The 26,414-nt window shown below is 44.2% G+C and overlaps 1 protein-coding gene across 1 annotated transcript in view; it reads right to left on the bottom strand.

Annotated features, from left to right (window-relative positions):
- The window catches only part of ITGA2 (integrin subunit alpha 2), a 160,468-nt gene that overhangs the window by 70,030 nt on the left and 64,024 nt on the right, over positions 1-26,414 (bottom strand). Inside the window, exons 2-5 of the mRNA XM_069748544.1 lie at positions 19,670-19,793; positions 11,234-11,340; positions 6,563-6,654; positions 579-693 (exon numbers count right to left, since the gene is read on the bottom strand). Of these exons, the coding sequence (XP_069604645.1) occupies positions 579-693; positions 6,563-6,654; positions 11,234-11,340; positions 19,670-19,793 (438 nt within the window). The remainder of the gene's footprint in view (positions 1-578; positions 694-6,562; positions 6,655-11,233; positions 11,341-19,669; positions 19,794-26,414) is intronic.

Raw genomic sequence — 26,414 nt, forward strand, 5'->3', positions numbered from 1 at the left:
CTGAAAAGGCCGCTGCAAGCAAGGCGACCTACAAACCCAGATCAGTTACACCATTTTTGTCAGAAGGAATGGACCCAAATTCTGATCAACTATTGTGAGAAGCTTGTGGAAGGAGATCCCAAACGTTTCACCCAAGTCATTCAATATAAGGGCAATGGTACCAAATACTAATGAAATGCATGGAAACTTTTGACTTTCCAGTAAGTATTAAAATGTCTTAAACCATTCTCTCTCTCTCTCTCTCTCTCATTATTCTGGCATTTGGCAAATATTACTAATTATGGTAATCCTAATTGACCTAAAACGGGAAAGGTTTGTTCTGATTTCATGTCAGATATTGAGAAAAACATGCAGAGGTGTCTTTTTGTATAGTGTATGGAAACTTCTGGTTTCAACTGTAGACCAGGACAACAGCGGAGACTCATCGTTGGACCCGGTGAGTGTAAGTAAAGATCAATTTTTTACACAAAACTGACCAATGGAAACATTTGGTTAAAAAGGGACATCCCTTTTGAAAAGAGAGTTGTAAAAATGTACATTCATCTTGAAAATAACCACAATGTCCATGTTTCACTTACTTTGAATAGCTGGTGAAAAGCTTCTTAGTACTTGGAAGGTCGGACTGATGTCAGTGCACACACCTGTAGCATAGTAAGTCTTTCCACACTGCTGGGCCCATAAGGGGCCACATGTCTGCAAAAAAGAAACAGAAATATGCTGTATGGTCACTGCTGCAGAAATTAAGAAAAAAATCAGTAGAATATGCCAAAAAAGTCTGATTGATGCCGGTCCCACTTCTGAGACCCACCATGCAGCCTCTTTCAGATGTCCATTTTTCACGTATGTCTTCTACCCATGTTTTTCACAGATAGATGTACACACTACAATATATCAAGTTGTTCACTATAGATGAGAAAAACTTTTGAAATTCAAATTCACTGGTTTTACCAAATTTCTCCCCAAAATTTAATTTGTGGGGAATAATTTTCAGCAAATCTCAAATTGCTTAGAAAATACATGTAGGTGAGAGAAGAAGGAGAGGACCACATTGACCATAAGATCTTAGACTCTACAGGAGAAAAAAAGAGAGAGAGAGAGGTCCCCACTGACCATAAGAGCTTACACTCTACAGGAGAGAAGAGGACAAGTGTGAAGGATAGAGAGAGAGAGGAAGTGAGAAAGAAAGGAGAGGAAGAGAGAGAGAGAGAGAGAGAGAGAGGACCCAGCTGACCATAAGCGCTTACACTCTACAGGAGAGAAAAGGACAAGTGTGAAGGATAGAGAGAGAGAGGAAGTGAGAAAGAAAGGAGAGGAAGGGAGAGAGAGAGAGAGGACCCAGCTGACCATAAGCGCTTACACTCTACAGGAGAGAAAAGGACAAGTGTGAAGGATAGAGAGAGAGAGGAAGTGAGAAAGAAAGGAGAGGAAGGGAGAGAGAGAGAGAGGACCCAGCTGACCATAAGCGCTTACACTCTACAGGAGAGAAAAGGACAAGTGTGAAGGATAGAGAGAGAGAGGAAGTGAGAAAGAAAGGAGAGGAAGGGAGAGAGAGAGAGAGGACCCAGCTGACCATAAGAGCTTACACTCTACAGGAGAGAGCATATAAGGGGCAGCACGGTGGCGCAGTGGATAGCACAGCAGCCTTGCAGCGCTGGAGTCCTGGGTTCAAGCCCCACTAAGGACAACATCTGCAAAGAGTTTGTATGTTCTCTCCGTGTTTGCGTGGGTTTCCTCCGGGCACTCCGGTTTCCTCCCACATTCCAAAGACATACTGACAGGGAATTTAGATTGTGAGCCCCAATGGGGACAGCAATGATAATGTGTGTAAAGCGCTGCGGAATATGTTAGCGCTATATAAAAATAAAGATTATTATTATTATTATTATTATATAAGATTGAGGAAGAGAGAAAGGAAGGGAGTGGAAGAAAAAGAGAGGAAGAAAGAGATATAGAGCAGACCCCACTGACCATATGAGCTTATACTCTATAGTAGAGAGAGTGAGGACCCTGCTGACCATAAGAGATTACACTCTACAGGAGTGAGAGAGAGGACCCCCCTGACCATAAGAGCTTACACTGTACTGGAGAGAGAGAGAGCAAGGACCCCACTGACTATAAGAGTTTACACTCTACAGGAGAGAGAAAGGACAAGATTGAGGAAGAGAGAGAAAAAGGGAGTGGAAGAAATAGAGAGGACCCCACTGACCATAAGAGCTTACACTCTACAGGAGAGAGAGAGGACCCCATTGACTATAAGAGCGTACACTCTACAGGAGAGAGAGAGGACCCCACTGACCATAAGAGCTTACACTCTACAGGAGAGAGGACCCCACTGACCATAAGAGCTTACACTCTACAGGAGAGAGGACCCCACTGACCATAAGAGCTTACAATCTACAGGAGAGAGAGGATCCCGCTGACCATAAGAGCTTACACTCTACAGGAGAGAGAGGACCCCACTGACCATAAGAGCTTACACTCTACAGGAGAGAGAGGACCCCACTGACCATAAGAGCTTATACTCTACAGGAGAGAGAGGACTCCACTGACCATAAGAGCTTACACTCTACAGGAGAGAGAGGACCCCACTGACCATAAGAGGTTACACTCTACAGGAGAGAGAGAGGACCCCACTGACCATAAGAGCTTACACTCTACAGGAGAAAGAGGACCCTGCTGACTATAAGAGCTTACACTCTACAGGAGAGAGAGAGGACCCCACTGACCATAAGAGCTTATACTCTACAGGAGAGAGAGGACTCCACTGACCATAAGAGCTTACACTCTACAGGAGAGAGAGAGGACCCCACTGACCATAAGAGCTTATACTCTACAGGAGAGAGAGGACCCCACTGACCATAAGAGCTTACACTGTACAGGAGAGAGAGGACCCCACTGAACATAAGATGTTACACTCTACAGGAGAGAGAGAGGACCCCACTGACCATAAGAGCTTACACTCTACAGGAGAGAGAGGACCCCACTGACCATAAGAGCTTACACTCTACAGGAGAGAGAGGAACCTGCTGACCATAAGAGCTTACACTCTACAGGAGAGAGAGAGGACCCCCCTGACCATAAGAGCTTACACTGTACAGGAGAGAGAGGACCCTGCTGACCATAAGAGGTTACACTCTACAGGAGAGAGAGAGGACCCCCCTGACCATAAGAGCTTACACTGTACAGGAGAGAGAGGACCCTGCTAACCATAAGAGGTTGCACTCTACAGGAGAGAGAGAGGACCCCGCTGACCATAAGAGCTTCACTCTACAGGAGAGAGAGGACCCCACTGACCATAAGAGCTTACACTGTACAGGAGAGAGAGGACCCCACTGACCATAAGAGCTTACACTGTACAGGAGAGAGAGGACCCCGCTGACCATAAGAGCTTACACTGTACAGGAGAGAGAAGGCCCTGCTGACCATAAGAGCTTACACTGTACAGGAGAGAGAGGACCCCACTGAACATAAGATGTTACACTCTACAGGAGAGAGAGAGGACCCCACTGATCATAAGAGCTTACACTCTACAGGAGAGAGGACCCCACTGACCATAAGAGATTACACTCTACAGGAGTGAGAGAGAGGACCCCCCTGACCATAAGAGCTTACACTGTACTGGAGAGAGAGAGAGCAAGGACCCCACTGACTATAAGAGTTTACACTCTACAGGAGAGAGAAAGGACAAGATTGAGGAAGAGAGAGAAAAAGGGAGTGGAAGAAATAGAGAGGACCCCACTGACCATAAGAGCTTACACTCTACAGGAGAGAGAGAGGACCCCATTGACTATAAGAGCGTACACTCTACAGGAGAGAGAGAGGACCCCACTGACCATAAGAGCTTACACTCTACAGGAGAGAGGACCCCACTGACCATAAGAGCTTACACTCTACAGGAGAGAGGACCCCACTGACCATAAGAGCTTACAATCTACAGGAGAGAGAGGATCCCGCTGACCATAAGAGCTTACACTCTACAGGAGAGAGAGGACCCCACTGACCATAAGAGCTTACACTCTACAGGAGAGAGAGGACCCCACTGACCATAAGAGCTTATACTCTACAGGAGAGAGAGGACTCCACTGACCATAAGAGCTTACACTCTACAGGAGAGAGAGGACCCCACTGACCATAAGAGGTTACACTCTACAGGAGAGAGAGAGGACCCCACTGACCATAAGAGCTTACACTCTACAGGAGAAAGAGGACCCTGCTGACTATAAGAGCTTACACTCTACAGGAGAGAGAGAGGACCCCACTGACCATAAGAGCTTATACTCTACAGGAGAGAGAGGACTCCACTGACCATAAGAGCTTACACTCTACAGGAGAGAGAGAGGACCCCACTGACCATAAGAGCTTATACTCTACAGGAGAGAGAGGACCCCACTGACCATAAGAGCTTACACTGTACAGGAGAGAGAGGACCCCACTGAACATAAGATGTTACACTCTACAGGAGAGAGAGAGGACCCCACTGACCATAAGAGCTTACACTCTACAGGAGAGAGAGGACCCCACTGACCATAAGAGCTTACACTCTACAGGAGAGAGAGGAACCTGCTGACCATAAGAGCTTACACTCTACAGGAGAGAGAGAGGACCCCCCTGACCATAAGAGCTTACACTGTACAGGAGAGAGAGGACCCTGCTGACCATAAGAGGTTACACTCTACAGGAGAGAGAGAGGACCCCCCTGACCATAAGAGCTTACACTGTACAGGAGAGAGAGGACCCTGCTAACCATAAGAGGTTGCACTCTACAGGAGAGAGAGAGGACCCCGCTGACCATAAGAGCTTCACTCTACAGGAGAGAGAGGACCCCACTGACCATAAGAGCTTACACTGTACAGGAGAGAGAGGACCCCACTGACCATAAGAGCTTACACTGTACAGGAGAGAGAGGACCCCGCTGACCATAAGAGCTTACACTGTACAGGAGAGAGAAGGCCCTGCTGACCATAAGAGCTTACACTGTACAGGAGAGAGAGGACCCCACTGAACATAAGATGTTACACTCTACAGGAGAGAGAGAGGACCCCACTGATCATAAGAGCTTACACTCTACAGGAGAGAGGACCCCACTGACCATAAGAGCTTACACTCTACAGGAGAGAGGACCCCACTGACCATAAGAGCTTATACTCTACAGGAGAGAGAGGATCCCACTGACCATAAGAGCTTACACTCTACAGGAGAGAGAGGATCCCACTGACCATAAGAGCTTACACTGTACAGGAGAGAGAAGGCCCTGCTGACCATAAGAGGTTACACTCTACAGGAGAGAGAGAGGACCCCACTGACCATAAGAGCTTACACTGCAGCAGAGCTCCTCAACCTTTACTGACCTTAAGAGCCACATTCAGCTCTGAGAGAGGGTCGCAAGCTACATCCAGCTCCTGCCCCACTCAAAGTAGTGACACCCAGAGCCCCCCATTACCAGTATTATGACAGCCAAAGCTTTTCCACTAAAATCACACCAAGGCATTATGCCAAGCTCCAGGGTTTCTTATCTTACCCCCATTCAGATCTGCTCTTCTGTACGGGGCTACTTGCAAAAGTCACCATCTAGAGATCTGCTCTTAAGTTTTGCTACACTTGGCGCCGATGCACCAGTCTGGCAGACAGCTGAAAGCCACACATCACGGACCCGCGAGCCACATGTGACTCTCGAGCTACAGGATGGGGACCATGCTTTACAGTATAGAGACATACACAGTGATTCTGGAGATTATGCTCCACTGAGACCCGCTGATCTGCGATGGCGGCGGTACTGACCACCACTATTCATGGTATGATAATCCGCTAGATGTAGTTGTTGCATGGCATTATGGGGAGGACCGCACAGACACAAAAATAGACATCCACTCGCTCTCCGATGCTTCAGCAGTGTGGGAAATGGTGCCGGGTAAGGGTTTTTTTGTTTGTTTGTTTGTTTTTTATAATGGTGAGTGCAATCTCAAAGTGTTTGAATTTGCATGAAATCGCAAATTCCAGGAAATTGATCTCAAACTCGATCCTCTGAGGCTATAGCTATACCTTCTCATCTCCACTATTCATATGTCTGTGGGGGTAGGGTCGGATCTTCTGACACAGAGTCACAGATCAAGATTACCCATACAAGTGTATGGGTCTGTAAAAATCACGGACGGGACAGCATACACTGCCATCCGTGTGCGATACGAGTGCTGTCTGCTTTTCCCATTGTAATGGATAGGAGAAGCTCGGCAAGTTATTATTTTTTTTAATAAGAGAAAATCACTGATGAAAAATTGATGGTAAAAGTTGACACTGACTGGACACTGATGAAAATCGAACTGTTGTTTGGTGTAGGAAAAAGATCAGGGTCAGGTCCCACAACCCCCATCCTGCCGACATCCTCAGCTCTATAATTCGAGAGAGCTATGACTCTTTTGGATCAATGTTCTGAAAGTTCTGACATCTATTGTCCTGAGATGCTGACTACAATGTCAAACATATTTAACACCATGGAAACTTTCCTGGTGCGCCCATGTTAAATCTAAGAATATATCATCTAAGATGGTGCTTTACTTTAACATACCAGAAATCCACCTGTCTCTTCATTCCTTATCAGTGTCAACCCAAGATTCATCTCATCCTTTACCTCCGTAACATTTGGTATCACAGTCGCACCTGCAAGGAAAATAGCTGTTAGGCTACATGCACACTGAATATTTTTGCTGAGTTTTTGAGGAATTTTAAGTTTTCGAGGAGGATTGATTTGGAGACTCTACTCCATTTCTGCTCCAAAAGTCCACTAAAAAAAGCCTCATTGTGTACATAACCTTACAAGAAAACTACTAAAATGTGTGTGTAGACTGTGGCAGAGTCAGCAGAGTCATTTCATTATTAGTGGGTGGCAAAGTTAAACAAGTAATCCCATTTTACAAAGTTCTAGGATATGCTATCACCTTATGATAATTAATGAACGCAGCCATGCTGAAGTTCCCTCTATGCACAGTGGCACTTTCAGCCTCCGTGATGTGCAGGGAACTGTAGTGCGGTTCCATTCACACAAAATATAGAAGGTTATATTACGAATAGTGTTGAGCATTCCGATACCGCAAGTATCGGGTATCGGCCGATACTTGCGGTATCGGAATTCCGATACCGAGATCCGATACTTTTGTGGTATCGGGTATCGGTATCGGATACATAGGGATCTGTAAAATAAAGAATTAAAATAAAAAATATTGATATATTTACCTCTCCGGCGGCCCCTGGACTCAGCGCGGGTAACCGGCAGGCTTCGTTGTTCAAAATCAGCGCTTTTAGGACCTGAGAATCACGTCCCGGCTTCTGATTGGTCGCGGGCCGCCCATGTGACCGCCACGCGACCAATCACAAGCCGCGACGTCACCGCAAGCTATTGACGCGCTCATTTTTAAAAATGAGCGCGTTAATGGTTTTGAAAGACATAGCGGCTTGTGATTGGTCGCGTGGCCGCGACCAATCACAAGCCGCGACGTCACCGCAAGCTATTGACGCGCTCATTTTAAAAATGAGCGCGTCAATAGCTTGCGGTGACGTCGCGGCTTGTGATTGGTCGCGGCCACGCGACCAATCACAAGCCGCTATGTCTTTCAAAGCCATTAACGCGCTCATTTTTAAAAATGAGCGCGTCAATAGCTTGCGGTGACGTCGCGGCTTGTGATTGGTCGCGGCCACGCGACCAATCACAAGCCGCTATGTCTTTCAAAGCCATTAACGCGCTCATTTTTAAAAATGAGCGCGTCAATAGCTTGCGGTGACGTCGCGGCTTGTGATTGGTCGCGGCCACGCGACCAATCACAAGCCGCTATGTCTTTCAAAGCCATTAACGCGCTCATTTTTAAAAATGAGCGCGTCAATAGCTTGCGGTGACGTCGCGGCTTGTGATTGGTCACGTGGCGGTCACATGGGCGGCCCGCGACCAATCAGAAGCCGGGACGTGATTCTCAGGTCCTAAAAGCGCTGATTTTGAACAACGAAGCCTGCCGGTTACCCGCGCTGAGTTCAGGGGCCGCCGGAGAGGTAAATATATCAATATTTTTTATTTTTATTCTTTATTTTACACCTCCCTATGGATCCCAGGGCTTGAAGGAGAGTTTCCTCTCCTTCAGACCCTGGGAACCATGAGAATACCTTCCGATACTTGATGTCCCATTGACTTGTATTGGTATCGGATATCGGTATCGGCGATATCCGATATTTTTCGGGTATCGGCCGATACTATCCGATACCGATACTTTCAAGTATCGGACGGTATCGCTCAACACTAATTACGAAAGATGTTCAAAATGGGGATGTACAGAACGTACGGAAAGTATTCCGACCCCTTTACATTTTTCAGTCTTTGTTTCATTGCAGCCATATGGTAAATTTAAAAAAAAATCATTTTTTTCTCATTAATGTACATTCTGCACCCCATCTTGACTGAAAAAAGATAAATGTAGAAATTATTTCAAATTTAATGAAAAAGAAAAACTGTGATATCACATGGTCATAAGTAATCAGACAATCATATTTAAGTCACATGCTGTCCATTTCCTTATGATCCTCCTTGAGATGGTTCTACTCCTTCATTGGAGTCCATCTGTGCTTAATTATACTGATAGGACTTGATTTGGAAAGGCGCACACCTGTCTATATAAGACCTCACAGCTCACAGTGCATGTCAGACCAAATGAGAATCATGAGGTCAAAGGAACTGGCCAAGGAGCTCACAGAGATACAATTGTGGCAAGGCACAGATCTGCCCAAGGTTTCAACAGAATTTCTGCAGTACTCAAGGTTCTTAAGAGCACAGTGGCCTCCATAATCCTTAAATGGAAGAAGTTTGGGGCCACCAGAAGTCTTCCTAGACCTGGCCATCCAGCCAAACTGAGCAATCGTGGGAGAAGAGCCTTGGTGAGAGAGGTAAAGAAGAACCCCGAGATCACTGTGGCTGAGCTCCAGAGATGCAGTAGGGAGATGGGAGAAAGTTCAACAAAGTCAACTATCACTGCAGCCCTTCACCAGTCAGGCCTTTATGGCAGAGTGGCCCGACGGAAGCCTCTCCTCAGTGCAAGACATATGAAGCCTGCATAGAGCTTGCTAAAAAACACATGAAGGACTCCCAGGCTATAAGAAATAAAATTCTCTGGTCTGATGAGACGAAGATAGACCTTTTTAGTGATAATTCTAAGCAGTATGAGTGGACAAAACCAGGCAGTACTCATCACCTGCCCAATACAATCAGAACAGTGAGACATGGTGGTGGCAGCACCATACCATGGGGGTGTTTTCAGCTGCAGGGACAGAACGACTGGTTGTCACTGAAGGAAACATGAATGCGGCAAAGTACAGAGATATCCTGTAAGGAAACATCTTCCAGAGTGCTCTGGACCTCAGACTTGGCCAAAGGTTCACCTTCCAACAAAACAATGACCCTAAGCACACAGCTAAAATAACAAAGGAGTGGCTTCAGAACAACTCTGTGATCATCCTTGACTTGCGCAGCCAGAGCTCTGACCTAAACCCAATGGAGCATCTCTGGAGAGACCTGAAAATGGCTGTCCACCAACGTTCACCATCCAACCTGATGGAACTGGAGAGGATCTGCACGGAAGAATGGCAGAGGATCCCCAAATCCAGGTGTGAAATACTTTTGTGTCATTCCCAAGAAGACTCATGGCTGTACTAGCTCAAAAGGGGCTTCTACTCAATACTGAGCAAAGGGTCTGAATACTTATGACCATGTGATATTTCAGTTTTTCTTTTTTAATACATTTGCAAAAATCACTACATTTCTTTTTTTTCAGTCAAGATGGGGTGCAGAGTGTACATTAATGAGGAAAAAAATGAACTTTTTTGAATTTATCAAATGGCTGCAATGAAACAGAGTGAAAAATTTAATTTAAAGGGGTCTGAATACTTTGTGTACCCACTGTAAATGGTCATTGTCCTTACCACAAACTTTGCAGAAATCAATATTACATGCCAATATGACAAACTATGCAATACATCTGACTAGTTAAATATGCCTTTTTCTTTAATTTAAAAAAAAACAGTTTTCTCTCCTCCCTCCACCTTCTCAACTAATCATTTACTTTATAAACTGGCCAAAACTGTCTTGGTCATCACAAGATAAATTGCTGTCTCACTGGTGTATCAGATTATAGATCCTAATAATGTTTATGCAAAGAGGACCAAGGAGCAAATAGAATCACAGGCAGAGAATCATGAAGTACGTGTTTTATCTCACTGCAGAGCTGGGTTCACAGATACACTGCTCAATACTGCTGCATAATGTCCTTCATGCTGCCAATTCCGAACATTTGCAACACAGAAAAAGGAGAGAAAAATCCTTCATGTGTGCTGTGTATGTGAGACAGCTAGTGTCTTCCTACCAGCACTGAGACAACAGAAAACTAAAGATTGCGCTTGCAGAATTCATGTAATATGCTGGTAAAAAATTGTGTTGTCCCTCCTGTATACATGCTCAACAGCTTATGCTGAAAAGTCACCTTACGCTACAACTGCACTTTACCATTAAAGGGAATCTGTCATATAAAAAAACATTATTAACCTACAGATATGGGGTTAATCTGTATGTTAAAAGGAATCTGTCAGCAGGTTTTTGCTATGTAATCTGAAGACAGCATGAGGTAGGGGTTAAAACACAGATTTCAGCCATGCCTCTCTTATCAAGCTCCATGGTTTTGTTTGCTTGCAATGATTGTTTTAACACCAGGAGTTTCTCATTGGTGGGACACAGCAGCGCTTGCATGTTAGTCCGACACGCCCCCTTGGTGATAGGCACCTCACTGTCTACAGACATTGTTTATACAGAGCCTGGTGTGGGCGGGGTTAGCTGTGGTGTGGGCAGGGTTAGCTGTGGTGTGGGTGGGGTTAGCTTCCTCAGCTCTGCTGTGTTTCTAAATCTAAAAGCTCTGATTGCGTCAGAACGTCTGTTCCCAGTAATCTAAGTGATACACGGTTAGATTCAGGGTCTCTATGCGTACATCATGCTGGTTTCATATGAGGTAGTAAAAATCTGCTGACAGATTTCCATTAGTAGCCATGTGACTGCCTTACTGAAAACCTAACTACAGCAGGAAATGAACTTCCAGCAGCTTCGGGCTTTCAGTCATAGAGGCGCAGCAGCTGTAACCACTCCCCGGCACTGACTGACAGCCAGCTCTGTACTGATACACTGCAGTGATTTTATTTTATGATGATAAGCACTTACTTGGCAGGTTCATCCCCTCACACCTTGCTTGTGAGTTAAGATTACATTTATAGACATCTCCCATCCTGTTCTTGGGATATCCGCTCCAGGGAGAGCTCACCAATAACCTACAGAAAGCGACATGTGCCAGATTTAAAATGCATTTTTCATTTTTAATAAAAATCTAGATGTTACAATGCAGTACTACACGAGCCTCTTCAGGACACAGCTGTTTTGACCTCCGAGGAGTCCGAATTTTTTTACATTCTGTCATCTTATAGCCATAGCTGTATATTTTCTATATTGAGCAAATGACCGTTTTTCTTCTGGACAAGTAGTATCTTTTAATTGCATTATTGTGGGTCATATAATTGGCTTTTTAGTGGGCGGGGAAAGGCAGCAATGTCCCAAGTTTCCATTCTTATTTTTTTTTTTATTAAAGTTTGATTTCACGGCATTATAAGTGTCTTTTTATAGTTTGTATTTTACAAGAAAATCGAGCGAGGCCAGACACGTCTAGTCGGAATGTGGCCAAAAGTATGAAAATTGCTTATTTGCAGTCACATGACCGCCCGGTACCAGTGAATCCTGACAGCATGCACTGTGCGCGCTGTGAGGATTCACAAGTCTGCAGTTACACACAGTGACTGCAGACTTTTGTGCCAAACTTGGAGAAACCCTTTAAGCAATAACTCAAAATAAACATTTTCTGTATGACATTATTAGTTGCTGACTTTATTTTGGAGACATTTCAGCCCATTCTTCTTTTCAATGCTGCTTTAATGGGTTTTTCATTGAAGATATCTGTAATTGTACTGTAATTTGCTGTAGGGCTGGGAATCATTGTGGCCAAGTTTTAGCTTTTGGATAAATGGCCTCATATAAGGCTCTAGAATATTTTTGTATACAAAGGAGCTCATGGTCAGCACAAGTATACGGGTCCTAAAAAACACGCTCAAATCCTCATCCCTCCACCATCCGGCAGGAGAGCTAGTAAGAGATGTTTGGTGCTGATATACTGTGTTTGTTTTGTGCCGATGGTGATGCACGGGCATTATGGGTAATGTTCTCCACGCTAGTTCTGTCTGTCCAAAATATATTGTTCCAGAAGTCATATGGTGTTATGTGTATGGAGCCAGAGAATATATGCCTCCGTCTCCTTAGACATATGCCTTCATACGAGGGGCAAGTTGTCAGCACGACCCTCATCACGGTCAATAGTAAAGAAGACTGCCCCCTAGTGTGAGGTGTGGTGACTGTCTTTTTTTCCCCCTTCATTCTAAGTAAAACTCATTAATCACGGTTCTTTCTGTAATAGATTCCTTCTCTATTGCTGATCTGGCTGGAAGATGAATATTACTACTTTCTCTATGTGTGTAACATGTTTTACAGAGGAGTCCGGATCTAATCCAGATGTACCCATTAAGGGTTATTACGTATTTCCAATGTAATCCCCTACTATGCTCCCTCTAGAGACATTCGCATTTTTCCCAATAAAAAGTTAAGGATAGATAAGGTAACCCATAAAGTGCCAGCGTCTAGAGCTTCTCCTGACATTTTACAGACATTTCACAAATCACCAGTAGCAATAAAACTCTTAAAGGGAACCTGTCACCCCCAAAATTGAAGATGAGCTAAGCCCACCGGTGTCAGGGGCATATCCACAGCATTCTGTAATGCTGTAGATAAGCCCCCGATGTAACCTGAAAGATGGAAAAAGAGGTTAGATTATACTCACCCAGGGGTGGTCCAGCTGCGGTCCGGGTCCGATGGGCATCGCAGTCCGGTCCGGGGCCTCCTATCTTCTTACGATGACGTCCTCTTCTTGTAATCACGCTGTGGCTCCTGTTGAGGGCAGAGCAAAGTACTACAGTGCGCAGGCGCCGGGAAAGGTCAGAGAGGCCCAGCGCCTGCGCACTGCAGTACTTTGCTCAGCCCTCAACAGGAGATGCAGCGTGATTACAAGAAGAGGACGTTGTGATGAAACCAGATTGTATCTTAATTTCCCAGACAACCATGGTTTTGCAAAACCAAAAGAACTGGCTTTTTATCTGTATATTGGCTTGTGAATTTAAGTGTTTATGTCTTGCCAACTGATATACTATCTAAACGTACCTTCACACATAACGAGATCGTTAACGATATCGTTGCAGCATCACGCTTTTTGTGACGTAGCAACAATCCAGCTAACGATCTCGTTATGTGTGACAGCGACCACCGATCAGGCCCCTGCTGGGAGATCGTTGGTCGTTGGGGAATGATCAGGACCTTTTTTTGGTCGCTGATCACCCGCTGTCATCGCTGGATCGGTGTGTGTGATGCCGATCCAGCGATGTTTTCACTTGTAACCAGGGTAAACATCGGGTTACTAAGTGCAGGGCCGCGCTTAGTAACCCGATATTTACCCTGGTTACCATTGTAAAAGTAAAATTAAAAAAACAGTACATACTCACATTCTGATGTCTGTCACGTTCCCCGCCGTCAGCCTCCCTGCACTGACTGTCAGCGCCGGCCGTAAAGCAGAGCACAGCGGTGACGTCACTGCTGTTACTGCCGGCGCTGACACAGAAGGTGCAGGGAAGCTGACGGCGGGGGACGTGACAGACATCAGAATGTGAGTATGTACTGTTTTTTTTAATTTTACTTTTACAATGGTAACCAGGGTAAATATCGGGTTACTAAGCGTGGCCCTGCACTTAGTAACCCGATGTTTACCCTGGTTACCCGGGTGCTGCAGGGGGACTTCGGCATCGATGAAGACAGTTTCAACGATGCCGAAGTCGTTCCCCTGATCGTTGGTCGCTGGAGAGAGCTGTCTGTGCGACAGCTCCCCAGTGACCACACAACGACTTACCAACGATCACGGCCAGGTCGTATCGCTGGTCGTGATCGTTGGTAAGTCGCTTAGTGTAACGGTACCTTAACATACTGTGTAAGTCTGTAATAGTGACTGTACATAGGGTGTGTTAAGCTTTGTTTATTGATGTGTGCTTATATGCTAATAGTGCTACTTAATCCCATCACCATTGTTTACCTTATCTTGATGTTGGACTGAAGGACCCTGGGTAATTCTAAAAATAGCTTACATGCCTTGGGTATAAAAAGACTCAGAGATCACATCCTGGCAGACGGAAGTAACACAGAGCCACCAGCCGGACATTCTGCAAACCACCCAACAGACAAGAGAAAGGACAGCAGCCAATTCATCATGGCACCATCACGAGGGACATTGATCTATGCTTCTATAGGAAACAACCTAGGGATTTTCGGCTCCAGTTGGAAGGACACAGATCTGATCCAGTGACCATCTCTGAACCATGGATATGTTTGGAGAAAGCCAGGTTTGGGACCCGCTGGTCGCCTGGTTCCATGCAGATGGTCAGATAAGCCAGGTGGTGACTCTCGTGTCAACTGGCTTTGGACCTTGTATGGACTCTATGGACAGTTCTTGGTCATCTCCCTATGCTTGTCATTACCTCTTCTCTGTGTGTGTATCACAGGTGGAATAGCGACCCTGGGAGCTCTGACATCATGTCATACTGGAAATACGTGGAGAGGCAGTGATCTTTTATATGCACCCATGTAATCAAGCAATTCCAGCCATGTTGGGATTGTTCTGTTTGCTATTGTGTGCTGTGGTTCAATAAAGTATTGCCACACTGTTTTACCTTAACCCTGTGTTGTCTGTGTAGTGTATTGCCCACTGGGAGATAGAGCGGGCGTTCAGTGGTATGAGCCGTGGTCCATGCAGTCTTGCTAAAGACAGCCAGGCCAGCGGACGAGAGCACCCACTGACCCAGTTTCTCCACAGACGTCATCGTAAGAAGATGGGAGGCCCCGGACCGGACCGCGAGGCCCATTGGATTGGACTGGCCACCCAGGTGAGTATAATCTAACCTCTTTTTCTCAACTTTCAGGATACATCGGGGGCTTATCTGCAGCATTACAGAATGCTATAGATAAGCCCCTGATGCCGGTGGGCTTAGCTCATCTTCGATTTTGGGGGTGACAGGTTCCCTTTAAGATATTCTCCATGTGACTTAATGGGGTCTGTAAACATTCTGTCAAGCTTCCTTTACGTACAGTCAGCTGGCGGAAACCTCAGTTGATCACTATAGGGCTCGCTAGTGTGAAGAAAACTTTTAACAGATAAGTACATTAAATGCAGCTGCGGAGCCGAACAGCCGATCAGCCGGAGCACTCCATCGCTCCAGGTATCCGGGTTCCCCGATAACCGCTATAGCTTGTCAAATAAGCAGGAACCCGATCAAATTAGCTCATCTCTGATTAAAACCCTTCCTGCCACATTCTGAAAATGCCCCCTTTTTCCATATGACCTTTGCTCACGCTCATTAGACACTTCAATGCAAAAGAGTGGGCCGTAATCTGACAATGGTGGGTGGCAATGTACATCGGAAATTAGAGTGTAAAAAGGTTTAACCTCTTAAGGCTATTTTCATCTTCCTGGCCAGGCCAATTTTTTCAACTCCAACCACTCTCATAACTCTGGAGCACTTAAATGGATCTGACTGATTCTGAGACTGTATTGTCGTGACTTATTGTACTTTATGATTGTGGTAAAATTTCTTTGATATGACTTACGTTTATTTGTGAAAAAAAAATGGAAATTTGGTGAAAATTTTACAAACTTTTAATTTTTATGAACCTTAAATCAGAGAGTCATGTCACATAAAGTAGTCGCACAATTTTTGAAACATAATTTTTTTTTTTGTTAGGAAGTTATAAGGGTTAAAAATTGACCAGCGATTTCTCATTTTTACGACAAAATTTGAAAACCATTTTTTAGAGACCATGTCACATTTGAACTGACTTTGAGGGGCCTTAAGGACAGAAAATACCCAAAAGTGACACCATTCTAAAAACTGCACCCCTCAAGGTGTGCAAAACCACATTCAAAAAGTTTATTAACCCTCCAGGTGCTTCACAAGAATTTTAGGAATATGGAAGGAAAAAATAAACATTTACTTTCTTTCACCAAAATTTTCCGTTAGGAAAAAACACCGTATGCACTGCTAAATGAAGGTGCTCAAGTAGGTTCCCACACCACATATAGATAATAAAGAACTTGACACTCGACTTTTGGACGGATTTTTTGTGGTTTGATGCAGTCAAAATAATCAAAGAACGTTTCGGCCAGTCTGGGCCTTCATCAGTTACTGATGCTATGGACCCTTTGTTTATCCTATAGGATAGAGTGTGAAGGACATTCACAGGTATCACTTTAAATGGCTATGATCTGTAATACCAGCACTGGTCAGACAGCCTGTGCTGAATTGCTGTCCTTGAACGTAGTGACAATGGCGTGTGGCCTGCAGCAACGCGGGGGGACAGTGACCCGTGTAGACAGAAGGTTTTGGATCCCGCGTGCCCTGCTGAAGTGGACAGGAAATCCCTGAGACTGACAGAGTCAGTGCGCTTAGGGATAGTCCAAGACAAGTGGCAGTGCTGAAGATGCGTTGCACTATGGAAGTAAGAAGCGTAAAGTGTTTTGCCCTATCCCACTTGTCACCACCTGATCAACTTGAATGTTTGCTTGTTGCAATGAATTCGGTGTCCCCCGAATTGTGTACGGCGTCTCCTGAAGATGGAGGCCTGGAGACAGTGTGAGTGTGAAAGTGCCAGAGCGTAACCGGACAGCGGCTCGGTCATGTCTACCGCTCTCGGCCACTTTACACATTCACGTATAGGAGGAAACTTGTCAGTCCAGGGAAGCGGATGGGGAGAAGTTGTCGGGCACCCACTCGTCCGACTAGTCTCCCACTTGGCTCAGTTGTGACCTTTAAAGTATGTTTTTCTCTGAATTGCTGCAGCGTTTCAGTGTCAGAACCCCATGGCTGAGATCATGCCGCCAGTGTCCGACACATGCTGATCATTGGTGTTTCAACTAATGTGATTTTCACAATATTTGATGCAAAAGATGTAGAAACCATATTACCGTAGCTTGTGCTATCAATAGTTTAAAAAACAAATAATGAAATAAAAAAAAAAACGATTGCCCTCAAAGCCAAGTGTTTTTTACTCAAAGCATTTGGGAGGCGAAAGTCTAACAATTAAAACATGCATATTAATGAGAACAAATCCCCTGTCATTGACAGACGACCACATAATACATCCTGGTAGATGTCTACATTTAACGTAACGTCCTGGGCTGCATGAGGATCGAATGTATAAACCCAACATTTACAAATATTCTCCAGTGACGCTCCTCAATCCCACAATCTGAACATTTGCTGTTTATGGTGTGAAGTTTGTTTTTAAGAAAAAAAATCATTAATGCGTTTCTTCCTAATCACCTCGTACATTGAGAAAAATGTGTAAATTACTCTGCAGATTAAAAACCACACACAGATAATGTATGTAGGATGCAGAGTTAAGAGCTATAATGGCAATCTGCATCCCATTGGAAAAAAAGTCTTTGGAACCCCATGGGCTTGCTAATTTTTGGTGCTACTTACGGTAAGCTAAATTTGACAACGGGTATTTGCTATACAATCCGAGAGCAGCATGATGATATAGGAGCAGAGATCCTGATTCCAGCGATGTGTCACTGACTGGGCTGCTAGTTGTAGTTTCAATAAAATAAGTGTTTTATCAGCAGGTGATTATCACTAGAGGGCTAGTTGTCTCATGCTGTTTAATCCTCTCATGTGTTACCCCCACTGTCATTATGGGATTCGTGGCAGCTCTGGTTCTGCGGTAATTTAAATAGGTTTTTTTCCTTTCGTTCCACCAAGAGTCAATGTCAGTCACTTGCTGGCAGCTTCTTTTAGGATAGTCAGCTGATATTGGTTGGTAACCACTCCCACCTTCCTTTAAATAGTCACATGACCCATCAGCTGATCATCAGTAATAAAATTAATCTATGCAGACAAGCCTGGAGTGAGGAGCTCTCCTGTGTCGGTGGTGCTGCTGCTGCTGCGGGAGTTTAGATTCCTGGTCCTGTTTCTCTGCTGCGGAGCTTAGCAGCAGAGCATGAAGCTGAGTATTTTCTCCCTTTTACTTTGTCTTTCTCGTGTTTATCTCTTCCCCTGTGTTTTACCATCAACACTGGTGAGGCTAGCGTCCTTGCCGGCCAGTGCACTAGCCAGAGTACATTGAGGAGACAATCAGGGACTAGGCACATAATGGCAGCGGGGAAAAGGACCCTCACAGGGCATTAGGGGAGCTTAGGGACAGACACAGTTTGGTGTCAGGAGGTGTCTCATCTCTCACTCCTTATCATTAGGACCTTCATCTCCCGTTTCCATCCCATCGTATTTGTTTGCTATGTCATCCGCTGGACTTACCTATGTCCGAGCGTGACATTCGCCCTCACCACCTATTGGTAGCTTTCTGCCAATCCAAGTGTACACTGAAAGCTGCCAATCAGTGGTTTGCGCGAGGTTATACAGGGCTCAGCATTTACAGAACTGCTAGATTGACAGCAGAGAATACACTGATTTTATCAAAATTGCACCAAGCAGCCCAGTAAGTGACACATCGCTGGAATCAAGGTCTTTGGCCCTACATCATGCAGCTTTCAAATTACAAATGAAAGATCTGGTGACTGTTCCCTCTAAAAACCTTATTCCTGATTGGTCAGCATCCACATGGAAAACCCATGCATGACAATGGGGATAAAGTTAGTGCAGATTTGCTACAGTTCACATTCGAAGTCTGCATCAGTAAAACGAAGTTCAGCCTTGGATTTCTGTAATGAAAATACATCATCTGGTTGGAAGAAAGACGCCATTTAAGTAACTTGGGGGAAGTGCTCAGTATGCAAATTAGTTCCAATTTCTAAGCGCCATATTGGAAAGGTAGCTACCCTTGAAGTCAATGTCCAACTCTGTAACGAGCCTTGCAACATAACCAGGGATAAATGCCAAGTCGGAAACTCATCTTCCGACAGCCCGTTTTAGGGTGTTTTCCCCAAATAAGTGTTAAGGTTTATTCGGACGAGCATATTATATAGACGTGTGCTGAGTTGCAACTCATAGCACATGGACCAAGGTAATTCAATTGGTTTGCTCAGATGACAGATTTTTTTTCTCAGGGACATTTTTTCACAAATTGCTGCCTGCACTAGTCTTCTCGAATGGGCCTGGCCTATTCAAGTCTATGGGTGCGCAAAAAAAAACAAGAGCGGATCCCATGCGGATCATCTGTGATTTTTCAGGATACATTGCCATAATAAAGAAAAGAAACAATTTTTGGTCTTGTAAATGTTGTAAATGAGAGACCTCCAACCTGCCGGCAATCTCTGACGCCTCTTCTGATTAGTAATCCCGACTCGAAATCAGGTGTGTTGTGGTGCCGAGCCTACAGATGAGAAGAGTCGGGGGGATTCCAGCAGGATGGAGGCGGTTCACAGGGGTCCTATCTAAACCGGGGTCCGGCAAATTCAAACTTCAACCTCCACAGTACAAGTAAGTCTGTGACCGGCTTGACGCTTACCAGTTTCCATCTTGATTGCTAAACTGTTGTACTGCATACCCGAACTGTACACCAGGTGGTCCGGAAAAGATTTTATTCCCTGAAAGTCCAACGTTATAAGCAATGCCGAATTTCAAAAAGACGCCTGGAAAAAAAAGAGAAATGGGAAAGAAAAAAAAAAAGAAATAGTTTAAAGGGAACTTGACGGCTACCACATGCCCCTCACACCACCAGCAAGCATTTCTTCTTGTGTTAATACCCTCCCTAACCAGCTCTTTGCACCCTATATTTGATTATACTATATGGCAAAAAATTATTTTAAAAATGAATTTGCGATATGCTAATTAGTGTCAGGCTAGCCAAGGGGGCGTTAGTTTCCCCAGACTAGTCATCTCACTAATCACGCTATCACGCCCCTGTGTTTTAACCATTTTTTAACTACTCTTTCTGGGATTTTTAGTCCAGGGGACAGTCCTATCAGTAACTGACAGCTATTTTTGTATAAATGTGCACACAGACATGGCTGTCAGTCACCGATAAGACTGACCACTGTGCCCGACAGCCCAGAAAGAGCCAAGGTGTGAGTGATGAAAATCAATTTACTCAGCTCCTCCCGCTTTATAACATGGAGCCTCCTGACTGGACTGCATTTTCATGGTGACAGATTTCCTTTAACCCCTTCACCCCCAGCTTGTTTTCACCTTCCTGACCAGGCCAATTTTTTAAATTTTGATCATTATGCTATGCACATAAGTGGCGCACTTGGTTCGTGGACCCACTGTCCCATGGGGCCGGGCTTATCTAGGAGGGGAGTAGCTAAGCGGCTACCTGGAGTTCCTGATGGTGGAGTCAGGCTTGAGCTGCAGGTAGCCACCAGGTACCACTCCTAGGCAGTCCCCGATACTGCAGCTGCTGACCACAGGGGTCAGGTACAGAGACACGTATAAGGCTAGGGCTCTGTTCAGACTAATATGCTCTGGATCCTCTGCAGAACCATTACTGATACGCACCCGGGCTCCGTTCAAACTAATAGTGTCAGGATCCAAGGGTCGAACGGTTACTGACAGGGAGACTCAGACAGGACTGATTCGGAGACTGTTAGGACAGTCTGGATACATGGAATACTTGTTGTGCACTCGTTGGCTAAGGGCATTTAACTATGTGCATGCACTACCCCTTTAAGAGCAAAGGGAGAACGTGTGCAGACTAAGCATGCCACCGCAAACTGCAGTGCGCACAACACCAGGAGGCAGGGAGGATGTCAAAGACCGCACCGCATGGGCAGGGCGGTAAGTCCGCATCCCTGCATGGGGAGAGATCGGGAACCATGCAGGGGCGCCGGCAAATAGCGTTACAGAGTGTCATTTTATGTGTTTCTCTGGAACGCTTCAACATATTCCAGTGATTCTGTTTCGCTATCAGTGCTTCACGCCCCCCGAGGAAGCACTGATAGCGAAACGCGCGTCGGGGCTTCTTGTCCACGCCTGGCTGGTAGGTTTACAACATTTACTTTCTTCATTTATGCCCTCCTTTTTTTGACTTCATGTGCTATGTATATACCTTCATCATGAAGGCTGCTGATCTGCGGTGGTGGATCGTGTATAGGCTCTGACTTAGTTAAATGTAGCTCCCCATGTTACGTATAATTGACTTCAATAGTCTGCTTTGCACTTGCTTATGGCTGAGAGCTCTCTTTATTCAATTGTATTATACCTATACTGTTGTACCATCTATCTAATAGCATGAGAGGGACAACTTTGATAATATTTGTGCAGTAACTGTATTTCTACCTTACCAGGCATGGTTTCCAGGTGTCACTAGCCCTGTCATCATTTTTTGTATGTATTTTATACTATTATTTGTTGAACTTTTTATTATTAAAATAAATATATTTGGTTATATTTTGCTCTGAGATTCATTTTTTGTTTTGGGTAGTATTCCGGTTTTGGATGTGATAGAGCTATAACATTTATTTGGTCATTCTTTGGTTTAATGTCTAATTTACATCAGGATATTTTTTTGAACAATTTTTTTTCATTAGAAAGTTGAAAGGGTTAACAATTTATTAGCTATTTCTAATTTTTCTAGCAAAATTTACAGAACCAATTTTTTTAGTGACTTTTGAAGCGACTTTGATAGCCCTATGCGACAGAAAATAACCCAAAGTGACGCCATTTTAAAAACTACACCCCCTCAAAATGCTCAAAACCACATTCAATGAGTTTATTAACCCTTTAAGGGCTTCACAAGGAAAAAAAGGAGTGTGGAAAAAAAATAATGAAAATGTTACTTTTTCCCCACCAAAATATTGATTTAGCCCCAAATTTTGCATCTTCAAAAGCATAAAAGGAGAAAATAGACCATATAATTTGTCGTGCAGTTTCTCCTGAGAACACTGATACCCCATATGTGGTGGAAAACTACTGTTTGGGTGCACGGCAGGGCTCGGAAGGGAAGGAGCACCCTTCAACTTTTGGAGGACACAATTGGCTGGAATGGATAGTCGCGATTGCAGATCCCCTCATGTGCCTAAACAATGGAAACCCCCCACAAGTGACCCCATTTTGGAAACTACACCCCTAGAGATGTGGTGAGCACTTTGAACACCTGCAAGGGCTTCACAAAATTTTATAATGTTGAGCCGCGAAAATAAAAAAATTACATTATTCCCACAAAAATGTTGTTTTAACTACAAGGTATTCGTTTTCACAAGGGTAACAGGAGAAAATGGACCATATCATTTTGCAATTTCTCCTGAGAAGACGGATACCCCATATGCGTTGAAAAATTGGGTGCAAGGCAGGGAAGAGCACCTGAGTTGCCAGAATAATAAGTAACCCCAATTTACAAACTACACCTCTCAATTAATTAATATAAGAGTGCCGTGACATATTGACACCATGGGTGTGTCACAGAATTGCGCGGTGAGCATTAATACTTTTTTATCACAAAAATGTTGTTTTATCTCCAGATTTTACATTTTCATATAGAGAAATGGGGGAACCTGGCAACAAAATTTGTCCCACAATTTCTTCTGAATGTGGCAATACCCCATATGTGGTTGTACAGTACAGCTTAGCCACAAGGCGAGACTCTGGAGGGAAGGAGCGCTATTTGTTCATTGACAGAAAATTATCGTAGAATAGTTTGCGCACTCCTTATACAAAGCCCCCTAAGTGCTAGAACAGCTGAATGCCCCTCAAATGACCCCATTGTGGAAATTACACCCCCTTGGGAATTTATCTACAGTACGATTTTAACTCCACGTGTGTTTTCCAGAAACAAGCAGCAGTGGATGTCGCCGAGTAAAAATTTCATGGACCTCGTAAACTAAGCGGGCTCTCTTTGCTACAGAAATGCCAAACATGAGGACTCTAAATGTGGTTTAGGCACACTGTGGGGCTCAGAAGGGAGGGGGCATTAGGATTTGGGAGTTCATAACTCACTGGATTTTTTGGGGGGGCTGCCGAGGAGCCATATCACTTTCTCAGAGCCTTTGTGCTACCAGTATCGCAGAGGCCTCTTATATTTCCATTGACAGATGATGGACCTGAATGGGGACTTGCTTTATTTGTGGATTGCGTTGAAGCTTTTATTGGGTACATCTTATATAATATTGTGAGACACGATGATGTTTTCAGGAATAATAATAATAATAATCTTTATTTATATAGCGCCAACATATTCCGCAGCGCTTTACAGTTTAACAGCTTCAAACACAACAGTCATAAGTAACAACGTTAACAATACAATAATTAAAGCAAAATAAGACGACCCTGCTCGTGAGAGCTTACAATCTACAATGAGGTGGGGGAGATACAAAGTACAGGTGTGTATTTACAATGGTGTATTTACAATGATGGTCCAGCCATCTTCAGGGGTTGGGGAATAGATAGGGATAGTGAATGGGCTACACACACACACAAACATAAAATGACTTTGATTAGTGAATGTGATAGGCCGCTCTGAACAAATGTGTTTTGAGCGAGCGCCTAAAACTATGCAAATTATGGATGGTCCTAATATCTTGGGGTAGAGCATTCCAGAGGATTGGCGCAGCACGGGAGAAGTCTTGGAGTCAGGAGTGGGAGGTACGGATTAGTGCAGAGGTTAATCGAAAGTCATTTGCAGAGCGCAGTGGTCTGTTAGGCTGATAGACAGAAATGAGGGAGGAGATGTAAGGCGGTGCCGCACTGTGGAGAGCTTTGTGGGTGAGAACAAGTACTTTGAATTGTATCCTGTAATGAATGGGTAGCCAGTGTAACGACTGGCGAAGAGCGGATGCGTCCGAGTAACGATTAGCCAGATGGACGACCCTGGCTGCTGCATTAAGGATGGACTGGAGAGGGGAAAGTCGAGTGAGGGGGAGGCCAATAATAATGGAATAAATGGAATGCCATTTTTATTGCCATTCGACTTTTTTTTTAGCACATTTTCATTCATTTTTTGCTTGGGGGGAGGATGAAAAAGCATAGTTTTGTGCCACGTTTTTTATTTCATTTTGTTTAGTGTTCCATGAAGGGTTGATCTTATTTGACCATTTCCATCAACTATAATCTGACGTGTACAGTAGGTTTAAATGGTGCTCCTTGTACTTCCATTCAGTGTGCACATCCATACCAATACTGTCACTGTATGGTGCACAAATTAGCTACTTTCATACAGTTTACATATAGGAATAATAAACTGCAGTGTGTCCAAGTATCAATGTCACAGCATTGTGCCATACAGTGCACATATAATACCATCATAGTCGCCAAATAGCACCTCCATAATTAAATAATTAAATAATTGCTATATGATGATCTAGCCGATATAATTATTACATAAACACCTCATTTATTGTGCAGAGCATGGACACAAAGTCTCTTTGCATAGATTAACAGTTCTCTTAACTAATGCATTATTTTTCCAAATAAGGAGTTTTTACTATAAAAGCCATTATCTTCTTGTGAACACTCTGAAAGATGAGACCACGTATAGATCTGAGACCACTCGCCTTCAATCCCACATCCTGAAGCTAATAATACATCCAGAAGAAAAGCTGCGATGGGTCGGAAGCCACATCCTGCATTTTGTTATCTGCCGATTTACAATTTACTGTTAGTTTATTTTACTAATACCTTAAAATTCCTTTTTTACGAGTTTATTTGTTAATGTGAATAATCCCATCAGCCGCTCCCACTCTCACTGTTATTAGCGGCAGCAGGCGTCGGCTGATGGGTGCAGTAGTCCCATCAGCCGACACAAGTGACAGGAGGTAAACTTTATACCTTGGATCACAGCTGAGTGCGCACGCTGTCTTTTGACGGCGTGGGAACCGCTGCTGTCTGACCGGCTGGGATGATTTTCTCGCTGATCATAAGCGGCGTTTGCCGAACAGTCATGCACATGACAACTCAATAAACACCCGGTGTTTGGGCAGCCAAACCCAAACAGTAACACGGACTTCCTGGTGAAGTCCATACTCAGTGTCTGTGCCCGAACAGTAGGTGTTTGATATGGACGCCGAACTTTGCTCTTAGGCCGGCTTCACACTTGCGAGTTTTACGGACGTAAGAGCGCAGAAACTACGTCCGTAAAACTCGCAAAAAATACGGCACAATTATTCTCTATGCCCCTGCTCCTATCTGCCGTATTTTACTGATCAGTATTATACGGCTTTCTACGGCCGTACAAAATCGCAGCATGCTGCGTTTGTCACCGTACTGCGCAAGAAATACGCCAATGAAAGTCTATGGAAGCGTGAAAAATACGGATTTCACATGGACAAGCAGTGTGACTTGCGAGAAATACGCAGCGCTGTTAGAGAGAAAAGCCGGTAATTCAGTGCGGTGTACAGTAAAATCACACTGACAGCTTACAGTCCAATAGGTAGAATAAATGTGTACACATAGAATAGGTATATATATATATGTCAGTGAGACACATATATGTATATATATTAATATTTATTCCAGCGCTATACAGCTTGAAAGCCGGTAATTCAATTACCGGCTTTTTCTTTCTCCTTCCTAAACCCGACATGATTTGAGACATGGTTTACATACAGTAAACCATGTCTTCTCTCCATTTTTTTTGCAGATTCCACACTACTAATGTTAGTAGTGTGTATCTGCAAAATTTGGCCGTTCTAGCTCTTAAAATAAAGGGTTAAATGGCGGAAAAAATTGGCGTCGGCTCCCGCGCAATTTTCTCCTCCAGAGTAGTAAAGCCAGTGACTGAGGGCAGATATTAATAGCCTGGAGAGGGTCCATGGTTATTGCCCCCCCCCCCTGGCTAAAAATATCTGCCTCCAGCCACCCCAGAAAAGGCACATCTGGAAGATGCACCTATTCTGGCACTTGGCCACTCTCTTCCCATTCCCGTGTAGCGGTGGGATATGGGGTAATGAAGGGTTAATGCCACCTTGCTATTGTAAGGTGACATTAAGCCTAATTAATAATGGAGAGGCGTCAATTATGACACCTATCCATTATTAATCCAATTGTAGTAAAGAGTTAAATAAAACACAAACACATTATTTAAAATTATTTTAATGAAATAAAAACAATGGTTGTTGGAGTATTTTATTCTACACCCAATCCAGTCACTGAAGACCCTCGTTCTGTAAGTAAAAAAACATAATAAACCAACAATATCCTTACCCTCCGCAGATCTGTAAAGTCCAACGATGTAAATCCTTCTGAAGGGGTTAAAACATTTTGCAGCAAGGAGTTCCGCTAATGCAGGCTACTCCTTGCTGCAAAACCCCGGGGAATGAGGC

This window comes from Ranitomeya imitator, chromosome 1 (assembly GCF_032444005.1).
Source record: "Ranitomeya imitator isolate aRanImi1 chromosome 1, aRanImi1.pri, whole genome shotgun sequence".
In the NCBI taxonomy this organism is placed as follows: Eukaryota; Metazoa; Chordata; class Amphibia; order Anura; family Dendrobatidae; genus Ranitomeya; species Ranitomeya imitator.